General features: G+C 41.0%; 1 protein-coding gene across 1 annotated transcript; it reads right to left on the reverse strand.

The window, feature by feature from the left end:
• Positions 1 to 5985: 5985 nt before the first annotated feature.
• LOC122308139 (receptor-like protein kinase HSL1) lies at positions 5986 to 10899 on the reverse strand. Its single transcript, XM_043121323.1, has 3 exons — positions 10734 to 10899; positions 6697 to 9374; positions 5986 to 6591 (listed from the first exon to the last, which is right to left on the reverse strand). Exons 2-3 carry the CDS (start codon positions 9314 to 9316, stop codon positions 6230 to 6232), a joined length of 2982 nt encoding a protein of 993 aa, XP_042977257.1. The 5' UTR covers positions 9317 to 9374; positions 10734 to 10899; the 3' UTR covers positions 5986 to 6229.
• Between the last annotated feature and the right edge of the window lie 409 nt (positions 10900 to 11308).

Consider the following 11308-nt stretch of genomic DNA (forward strand, 5'->3'; position numbering starts at 1 on the left):
TTGGAAGGGGAGTACGTGTCAGAGGAAGTCTTGGATCATCTTGTGGGAGGTTTGGAGTCCGTCGAAAATGGTACTTCTACCCGAAGGTCTCCTCAAGAAGGAGTTATTGTGGGTGACACTTCGACTGTTGTTGTTGCTGCTGGGCCGTTGGCAGGTACAACTGTTAAAACTTTTGAAGGTGATTGGCTAGCTGCCAAGCTGGCTTTTCCTACCCCACTGAGTCCTGGGAAGGCTGCGGTGGTTGAGCTTGCTGTCCCTACCGTACCGAGCCCTAGGAAGGCCGTGGCGGCAATAGGGAATTCCTAAGAGGGAAATCGATGTAGCCCGGAGGGTGAGAAAGTGTCACCATCTCTCATGTTTGCTCCCTTGCTGATGATTGAGGGCGCTCTTGCTTCTTCTAGTCGTAAGCCATGTGAGGTGGTTCTGGATGAACCTAGGGTAGACGGGGTGGACTCGCATTTTTTGAAAGGTATGGATGAGGTTATTCTGGCCCCTCCTTGGCCTTAGGTTAGCACTTGGAAGGAGGAAGCTATGGAGAGAGAGTCCAGGTCGCTGTGAAAGCTTTCTTTTGAGGTCCCTTATTATTTTATACTTCTCTCTCAACCATGCTCTCTCCCTTTCTTTTCATCCTTATATGTTTCTTCTAACTTCAGGATCGTAAGGGGTTGAAAGGCTGGTCAAGCATATAGTGAATGGCCAAGAGGTGGTCGAGAGGGAGAACCTGGAGTTTTGGTCCATGGTGATGACGACTCTTCATTATGCCAATAGGGAGAGGGAGGAGGGAAGCTGCCTTGAGGTGAAGCTAGCTATGGCCAGAGAGTGGGCCGTGACAGCCCAATAATTGCTGAGCAAGCTCCAGGAGACTCTGGACCTGCTGCAGGCGGAGAGCAAGAGGCTAAGGGGCCTCAGGGACTTTGACACTCAGCGGCTCAAAATGCTGGAAAAGGAGCACTCAACTTTGTTGGCCATTGCGGAGGACTAGCGAGCTTTATTGTTCGAGGCTAGAATTCGAGTGGATAAGCCATTGGCCGAGTTAGGAGCAGCCCATAAAAGGCTGGCTACCCAGGACATGGTCATCTAGGATTTGCGAAGCGACTCATCGTAGATGCAGAAGGTTGCCACCCGGTCTAGCGAATAGTTGAGAAGGGCTCTCTACGTTCGGGATAAAGCTTGGTCTCACGAGTATCTTAAGGGCTTTGAAAGGATGTGCAACCATGTCATCCTGAACCCTTAAGGAAGCTCCGAAGCGTTGGAGGTGCACTTGCAGGTTGATGACTTCAGAGACCTCGAGCCAGATCCGGTCGCCCTTAATCATGTAGGCGAGATTGGGCGGGCGATGATTCTTGATGCATTTCTCTCGGAGGATGATGACCCTTCTGACCTTTCTCCCGATGGTGATGCTGGTGTCGATTTAGAGGGAGGCAGCTTTGAAGAGGTCGGGGCTGACCCCACCTAGCCTAAACAGGAGCCAGGCTCTCTCGGGATGGGCCCTACTGTCCTCGATGGGGGACTTAGAGGCTTCCCGTGACTGATTCTACTTGGCGCTATTGCCGTGCCTTTCCCTTTCTTTTTTCTTTCTTTTCTTTCTCGCAGGCTATGAAGTAACTTTTTTTCTTTGTTCTCTATTTGTAGTGACTATGGACACCACACGTCTCTTTACTTCTGTATGTATATCCTATGTGTTAATACATCTTCTTTATGCCATGATTGCCATTCTGTTTTTTTGGCTTTTCCTTACAGGGTCTTTTTGTCTGCCTACCATGGAGATTTCCTTTTTCAAGGGGGATGCTTCATATTTTGTTCTTTCAGGTTTCTTGTTGTACGCTGGCCTTTGGCTTTCCAATGACACTAGTTTAGTATCTGATGTTCTGTTTGTGAGTCTGTGTGAATCTTGGGCAGCTTGCCATTAATGTATATCCGTTAGTCTTCTTGTGTTTATGGCCTTGGATAACTCCTGCTGCATGCACCAGGGATTCATGCTGATCTCTTTGTGAGATTTGCTTTGGATTTGATGAGGCTCTAGGATATGCACTAACGGCACCATTGTTAATGGCGTGTTTCATATGCCTAAGGTCCAGGTTCTCAAAGGTCCAAGTCTTCGGTTTCTTGGGCTTGCGATAACAAAGAGAAAGAGTAGAAAAGGGTGGCCCTAGGATGGCCCGGGAAGCCTCCGATGCCTAAGTTAGCAATAGTTCTTTGGTGTTTCCAGAAGTAGGAGATTTAGTAAGTAAAAATGCTCAATAGGAATAATTCAATTAGAGAAAAGGGCCAATTCCTTTACTTGAGGGTCTAGGGACTTTATATACCCTGCCCTAGGGGCCAAGAGGCCATACCTTGCATCCTGGGGGGAAGGGAAGTTCTCTTGGAGCTCCTTCCACCATACCGCTTTTAATGCAACGTAGCCCTCTGGGTTCAGTCATTAATGTGGCATGATTGTTTGGTGAACTTATTTAATGTAGCGTGATCTTTCCGTGCTACTTTGGAGTCTCGTCCCCATTCTTTGGCGTGATTCATTCCCTTTTCTTTGGTTTGGCTTCCCACCTTCTTTGTGTAACATCCCATCCTAACCCGAACAGGCATGCCAAACTTCCGTGGGCTGTGGGGTCCCATTCGGGTTCCTGGGAGACCCTGCGGGCCTGGGCCAGGTTCCTCGGGTCTTCTTAATGTCTGCTTTGAGCCAATCCTCATGGGCCTGAGGCCACGCAGCATAATTAAAATCACAAGCCTGTTATGTTGAAATTTTTTATTAATTAGATGGTTTTATTCTCTTAAAGATATTTAACAGACTCTATTATTTTATTTTATTATGAAAATTAGTATTTTGTGATTTTATAAAATAAAGTTTGAATTTTAATTTTGTACCATAGTATTTTATTTTATCTATCTATTAGTTTAGTTAAATATTGTTAAGTGTTTAAATCTCTACCCTTTAGATCAAATTAGAAACCCTAGGATGAATTGCCTAGATTAAATGCCCCAAAAATTAACTTTTTCCCTCACCTTCCCTCTCCTCACCCTTCAGCAGTCGCCCCCTTTCTCTCTTTCTCTTTCTCTCTCTCCCTGTTTTCCCTTCTCCTCATTGTAGCCTATCCTTATGCAGCCTCCAGTTGCCGTTGCTCCTTGCCAGCGCCATCACCAGCAACCAACCCCTATTCAACCCAGCCTCTATGGTGCAGCCCCTCTTCCTCTCCTCCCCATTTCTCCTCTCTATCTCATTGGTTCTTCACCCTCTCCTCTACCACCACAACATTGTCATGATCACCTCCTTCCTCCTTCATTTGACCTGCAGCCTATAGCTCCTCTCTAGACCCATGCATGAATCTATCTTCTACATGGGTTCTACATACCCACGGCCAAGCTCAGCCCCCTGCGGCCTCCAACTGCCACCACGAGCCTCTCCTGACCACCCATGACCTTCCCCAGCCTCATTCTTTCCTTCAAGCAGCCGTAGCTAGCACAAAATTGCCCCTAGCCTCTCATGGCTCCTCCAACCCACAAGCTTAGATCTACCACCGTATAGCCACCATGTGAGCCCCCTCTCGCCACCATAGCTCCACTGCACCCTCTCCAAGGTCCTCCATGCCTAGCCATAGTCCAGCCGAAGCCTAGCTTCTCTCCCCTTTGAAAACCCTCTCTTTACACGGGTTCCCTATAGATCCACCGTAAGACTGCCGTGAATCGCCACCTTAGCTACTCCATGACCTCGACCACCTTACACAGCCTAAATCTAGTCAAGAAACCCTAGATATGGCCTTCTGAAGTAGCCCTGTTTCAAGGTCACAAAGGTGACCGCTACCGCGCAAGCTAGTGGCTTCTAACGCCATTGGCCGTGCCGAATAGCGAGCAATGCATGGGTTATTCCAATGACAGTATAACTCTTTTTCCCTTTTCCTCATTATTTATGTGAAGTTGTTTGGTTGTGGATTATGTTGTTGGTATTGTGGAGTTCATTGTGTAGTGGGGTGACGTGAAATGTGGCTGTGTACGTGAAGTGTTGGGCATAGTTGTGACGTGTAGTGTGTTGTTGTGGATTGTGCTGTTATGGTGGTTATGAAGTGTGTGTTGTTGCCGTGGTGGTGTGCGGTGTAGTATGTACTGGAGGGAGTACACTTGGATTATTCTTTGCTTGGTGAAGTTGTGATGCACTGGATGGCGTGTCATGAAGGTTTGGGTAATGGCATAGTTGAGGCTCATAGAGTGTGTTGTGTAGTTTCAAGAACTATGGAACAGTGTCCCGGAGTAGTTGTAATCTGACCCTACCATAGTGACAGGTGTCAAGGTGTACTTGGGTATGGCCGGGAATACATGTTAAGTCACAGAGTAGTGTAAGAGTGATGTAGTGGAAACATGACAGGATGTCACGTAGTGGCATGAGCACGTGAGGAGTCGTGCTTGTGATGAGTTAGAAGTTGGTGTTGAAGTGACGTGGCATGATGCCAGGTGAATTGGAGGATAACAGTGTAGCTTGGGATTATTCTCGAGCTACGTGAAGTGACAGATGTGTAGTTGTGAATGGAGTTTTGTCGTGTTAAGTGTTAGGATGAACTATATTGTTAGACGGGTAGCATGAAGAGTCATGCTAGCCGAGTTTGAGTAGAAAGCTGGTATCAGAGTATGAAGGTTGCTTACACAAGTGGGCGTGTATATTTTATATTTTAAGTGAAATGTAGTTTGTGTTTTATATTTTAGCACCAGATGGAGAATGACGTTAAGGTTGTGTATGCATGTAGGTTGCCATTTGACACGCACATGAATGGATTGCATGAAATGAGTATAACATGGAGTCTGTATGAATGAAATGAAAATATCATGTTTATCTTTACGATGCTTTACAAAATGAATGGCGTTTTATGAAAACATGCTAAGTATAAGTCTTCAAGTATATGTATGTAATGGCCCTAAACTATTAATTGTATGCATGTGAACGAATGCTATACATAGTACATATTGTATGTATTTTCATGAAATGAAATGTGAGGCTTATGCTTTATGATTTAAGCGATGCTTTAAATGATGCGAAGAATTAAATGTTCCTATAAATTGATGCTTTAAGGATGCCATGTACTGATGTCTTTAAATGATGCCTTGAAAGATGATGTTTAAGCTCATACTTTTAAATGACGTTTACGAATGAATGGACTGAAAGAATGAAAATGAATGAAATAAAAGAAATGATTGAATGAAGGAATGCCTAATGTATGAAAATACATAATGGCCATATGAATGAATGATGGTACCAAATGAATGGGCAGATTACAATACTGGGTAAGTAATACTGGTGGTGCACCCAGTGCTTCTCCTTGACTGAGAGGGATTCCCGACCTGTGGCCTTGGGTAGAGTCCAAGTCCAAGGGAAGATAGCTAACCCCCACACACGGGGCGTAATAGTGTGTACTGGCCAAAGCAAAATGATAAGAATATGTATGTGTGCTTTGACTCTTTAAGAAATGAAGGCACGAGGCGTGGATAAATGTTTTTATGAAAGAAAATCTTTTTTAAGAAAAACCACACCTCGTAATGTTTTAAATTAACGAATGTCTGATGTATATTATGTATAGAGTGATGAATGCATGACTGAAAACTTATGTTAGTATATTTTACCTGTATGAAGTAATGCCTATGGGTATTCGACTCATTTTTTTTATGCATGCCCCTCCTAGGAACAAAATGAGTAGAAGGCGTCAGGATGGACATGCCCAAAGGAGAAGAGCACGAAAGCCTATGCATTATGTTTTATATGAAGGACTTTTAACTTTAAAGTTTAATATTTTCCATTGTAACTATCTTTAAGTTAAGAATCTGTTTTATTTTTAAATATGGAGTCTTTTGTATTCTGGGTAGGTAATGAAAAAGCTTTAAAACGAACGGTAATTCTTGCCTCTTTCTTAAAATCATTTTTTAAAAGTCCCACTACAAGAATGGGTGTTACAATCACACAATATGCTATCCTATACAATGCCTTAAAGGTTCTTAAAATCTCAACAATTGCTTTCAAATAAAAAAGTAGTGAATATTTGTAAAAAGGTAGCAAATAGTTTGTAAATTGTAGTGAAGTAGTTTGAGGCCTGGTTTGGCTCTCTATCCAAATCAACCTTGAGACTACTTCACTTACCAAACAAAGTCTTAATGGTAATAACTTCAACATTGAATTCATTTTAGTAACCATAGAGGATCTAGTCTTTCATTTGTCTTAAAAAATGCTGAGCATCCTCATTAGACATTGAATTCCTTAGGAAGGTAAAAACATTGTAGTTGTTGCATTCTTCTCTCTGTTTTTGATTGGTTGGCTGCATTGGAGCAAAACCGTAAGAACCTCTTTCATGGATGGCCTGGTAGAAGGCTGTGTGCTAGTACAATAGAGTCCAAGTCTGAAAACATGACACATTTCATTCAAGTGACAAGGTTCCTTGACCTCCTCATCCAAGATATCACCTATTGGTTTTCCATCTTGAATGTGTCGCAATGCCCATTCGGCTAGGGATGAGTGTTCATCACCATCATTGGCTTTCCTTCCGGTTGTTAGTTCTAGAAGGATAACCCCAAAGCTGTAAACATCAATCTTCTCATTAATTCTTGTTGTGCGAGCATACTCTGCATTTCAATTCAACAACACAAGCTAAGCCAAACTTGTAGTGATGGAAAAAGAGGAAAACATCATTAATAAAAGGAAACTTGGTAATCTATATTGTCACACACCTGGAGCTATGTAGCCAAAAGAGCCAGCCACGGCTGACATTGTAGCCGGTTCTCCCTCCTTGATCAATATCTTTGCTAGACCAAAATCAGCTATTTGTGCATTGAAATCAAGATCTAAAAGGATGTTGCTTGACTTCACATCTCGATGAACAATGGGTGGTGAGCAGTCGTGGTGCATATAAGAGAGCCCCTGGGCAGCTCCAACTGCTATACGCAACCTCTTAGGCCAATCCAAGACAACATGATTAACTGAACTCGAAAAGGTTGTTGCTCTACTCTTCCTATGCAGCCAACGATCCAGGCTATGGTTATCCAAATACTTGTAGACAAGAAGTTTTGAATTATCACTAGAGATATAGCAGAGCAACTTCACTATGTTGGCATGTCGAATTGAACTAAGTATTTTGACTTCAGCCAGAAATTCCTTTTCAAGCTTTTCTTCAAGCTTTCTGTTATTCCAAATCTTCTTCACAGCAACAATATCACCTGAATGATTAATAACAACACGATATACTTGACCCGATCCACCAGAACCAATCAGGTTATTTGCTGTCAATCCTGACAAAATGTCTGATTCTGTAAAATTTAGCTGCTGGAATGAAACGAGCTTCCATGTCAAATGCAATCGATGCTTTCCTTTTTTGTGATTTCTTATCACAAAGAATGAAATAAATAGACCTAGAAGAACTGCTACCACCAAACCTATGATCCAAGCAATTAATTTGTAAGAAGTTTGGCTCGAATTTTGGAGGCGCGAATTGCAGGTCTTGAGGTTAAGGGATCGAGATGGTCTATTAGCACAAAGACCAGGATTGTTTAAGAAGCTGTGAGCATATGCATCATTCTCGAACTTACTTGGGATGTTTCCAGTCAGATGATTTGAAGACAGATTGAGTGAAGTGAGCTTCAAGAGGCCAAGTTTTGATGGAATTAGGCCGGACAACTGGTTTTCTGACAAGTCCAATTCAGTAAGGCTTGGTAAGGAACCAAGTTCCTCTGGAATCTGTCCAGAGATTGCATTTCGGCTTAGGTTTAGTGTATTCAGTGATTTCCATGAATTAATATCTAATGGAATGGAGCCCGAAAGTTGGTTTCGATCAAGCAAAAGAGTTGTCAAATGAGAAAGATCTTGAGGAATCATGCCATTGAAGAGGTTATTACTAGCCTTGAGAACCAACAAATTCCTCGAGGAAGACACTCCCTGTGGAATTTTGCCTGAAAACCTATTATTATTCATCTCCAATTGTGAAAGATTCCATGCCAATCTCTCAGGAAGCTCGCCTGTAAAAGAATTATCATTTAACATCAACATTTTTAGATTCAATGATGTCCAAAGGCCACTTGGAATATTCCCAGAAAAATTATTTCTGTATATCTTGACTAATTCCAAACTATTACAATTTCCAAATGACTTGGGCAACTCTCCAACGAGCTGGTTTTCAGAAGCTATCACTTCCACCAACTTCCCATTGTCACACAAGTGTTCTGGCAACTGGCCCGTAAGCCTATTGGTTGAAACCCAAAGTGTTTCCAACATAGAATACCTCCCTAGTTCTGGAGGCAAACTCCCTGAAAAATTGTTGTTAAATAAGCGAAGATTTATTAGCCTTGGAAGACGACCAATGCTATCTGGGATTTTTCCAGATAACTGATTTAGAAACAAAGCCAAACCTGTCAAATTTATGAGCTTTCCAAAATCATCGGGAATTGTCCCAGTCAATTTATTTTCAGAGAGGTCAACGACATCGAGGTTAAAAGCCTTGACCACTGGAGGAATCTCCCCAGACAATTTGTTCATGTGAAGGTAAACAATCCTTAGATTCTTTGGCATAAACAAATTTTTCGGGATCTTCCCGGTCAAGCTATTTTTTGACAAATCCAACTTCTCCAAAGCTTCCATTTTTCCGATCGTGTTTGGGATTTCCCCGATCAAATTCGTCTCGGCCATCCATAAAAACTTCAGTTTCTTCAACTTTCCAAACTCTGAAGGGAACGTTGACACTATCTTGGAATTACTGGCTAAGCTTAGTTCCTCTAGATTGGACAGGTTTCCGATTTCTGGCGGGAAAGAACCAGTAAGCGGACAAGAGATAATTACGAGTTTTCTTAGTCCTGTCAATCGCCCGATAGATGCTGAGATGTTACCATCGAAGTTGTTGCCTCCAAGGCTCAGCTCTCGAAGCTGAGACATGTGGTGAATGTCATCGGGGATGGCACCATAAAAGTAATTCTGTGAGAGGTCAAGAATTTCCAGCTTGGAACAGTTGTAGAGAGCTCTTGGGAACTCCGTTGAGTGGAAACTGTTATTATAAACATCAATTGTTGTGAGGTTCTTGAGGTTGCAAATGAAGGGTGGGATTGTTCCATTGATGTTATAATCTCGAAAGGATAATCCAATGATAGAGCCACTGGAACAAGTGATCTCAGGCCAAGAACAATGAGAGGAGGAGTTTGTTGGAATCCAGTGTTTGAGAGGTTTTGGGTTTCCCCAGAGTTTTTTCAGATTTTGTAGGATTCCTTGTTCTTGAGCACTGAGCTGGGAGTTTGCATGGCTAAGAAGGTGGAAAAAGGTACTGATGTAGATAGAGAAATGGAGAAATATTAGAGTTGTTTTCTTCATCACATGAGGTTGAGTTTCTTTGCTTCTGGCTCTGGTCTGAACTCTGATCAACAATGACCTAATAAACACATGAAAATTTGAGAAAGATAAGAAAAAACACACCCGATAGTGGGATGTTCAAACTTCCAATCAAGGAAAATTCAAAGAGCGTAACATTTGCTTATTTTCCTCATAAAGCAAATTTGTTGACCAATAATTGCAAGTTTAGTCCAACATCTTTGCTGAGAGGATACAATTAAGTTGGGCTAGAACTTTTCATCCCTATTAAGTAAATAAGAACCAAAATAGAGGATTCTTAGAGAAAACTATCATTTTTAAAACAAGATTAGTAGATTTACTCATATCATTTTTTTTTTTTTTTGGGTGTCATGATTGACTTTGAAACCCATGAAAAACTCGATTTTGTGGTATATTTGTTCCTCTAGTCACTTAAAAGTTTTGATTTTTAAATATAGCAGCCAAATCTTATTTAGCATAAATTATGTTTACATGTCAAGTGGAGTAGTTAAAATAAGGAAAATGATTTGTGCAAGTTTAGGTTGTAAAGATTCTGTACAAATCCTTCAAAAAAGAAGTTGTAGAGAGGTCAAAAATTTTTGTACCATAAAAGTAGTTCTGTGAGAGGTCTAGAAATTCCCACTAGGAATAGTTGTAGAGAGCTCTTGAGAACTCCGTTGAGTGTAAACTATTATTATAAACATCAAATGTTGTGAAGTTCTTAAGGTTGCAAATAAAGGGTGAGACTGTTCTATAGATGTTATAATCACAGAAAGATAATCTAATAATAGAGCCATTGGAGCAAGTGATCTAAGGCCACTAATAATAGGAGGAGGAGTTTGTTGGAATCCAATGTCCCAGAGTTTTTTTAGGGTTAGTAGGATTCCTTGTTCTTGAGCATTGAGCTGAGAGTTTGCATGGATGAGAAAGAGGGAAAATGTATTGAGGTAGAAAGAAAATGGATAAATATTAGAGTTGCGTCATTGCAGGGGTTGAGTTACTTTGGCTCTTGCTCTAATATGAACTCTAATCTCAACAATGAGTTAATCAACATATGAAAAATATGACTGTAAATCTAGATACGGATTTGGATACCCGGTCATAATTGGATCCGTATCCAAGTTTTGAAAACTAGGTAGTTATCCGCCTAGGTAAATCATGCCAAAACCCGGGCAATAACCGAGTTTAATTTCAGAAATCTAAGTTGTAACTAAATATCCGAATTTATTATTATTCTTTTTTTGCTCTTTTTTTTATAAAAAAAAAAAGAAAAGAAAAGTCATTTTAACATTTTTTGAAAGGCTTATTTATTTATTTATTTATTTTTATTGGACTTTATGTTTATTATTATTTATATAACGAATATTTTTATAGACATATTTTAATCTTTAAAGCTATTAAATTCAAACAAAGACCTTACCTTGTGAGTTTTGCGGCAGCAGCTGGGGCTGGAGTTGACTCAGATGGCACCGTTGGTTGTTTAACAGGAGTACTTGAATCAGCCACGGGAGAGAGGGTGTGGGTGTGTGTGTGTGTGAGAGAGAGAGAGAGAGAGAGAGAGAGAGAGAGAGAGAGAGAGAGAGAGAGAGAGAGAGAGGAGGTTGAGTTTCGAGTAGGTGTCTTGGCATGGGAGAAAGCTTTATAGAGAAAATTAGGAGGGGTCGACTTTTAACATTTTTGTTTATTTTTAAAATTTTTAACATTTTTGTTTAAAACAGAGAAAAAAAGAAGAAGACCCAAATACGGATTAACCGGGTTAATAACCCGGATTCGTAATCAGATTTCAAATTAATAGAATAATACTCTACCGTCTGGATCCAATTTGGACGGAAATTTCTGGATTTCGGTTCTGATAAAAAATAAAAATAAAAATCTAGTATGCATTTACATCCCAAATTGAAAGCTCAAGAAAGATAATAAAAGAACACGAGCAGTGCTAAGTAGCTATCCAGTAATGACCGCTAGACATGCTACTTATCATAAATGTGTTTTTTA

This window comes from Carya illinoinensis, chromosome 4, assembly GCF_018687715.1.
Source record: "Carya illinoinensis cultivar Pawnee chromosome 4, C.illinoinensisPawnee_v1, whole genome shotgun sequence".
Taxonomy (NCBI): Eukaryota; Viridiplantae; Streptophyta; class Magnoliopsida; order Fagales; family Juglandaceae; genus Carya; species Carya illinoinensis.

Coding starts and splice junctions, on each gene's coding strand:
- LOC122308139 (XM_043121323.1), bottom strand. CDS start 9,316: ATGAAGAAAACAACTCTAATATTTCTCCATTTCTCTATCTACATCAGT. Junction 6,592..6,696: donor TTTTGGCTACATAGCTCCAG/GTGTGTGACAAT, acceptor ATTGAAATGCAG/AGTATGCTCGCACAACAAGA.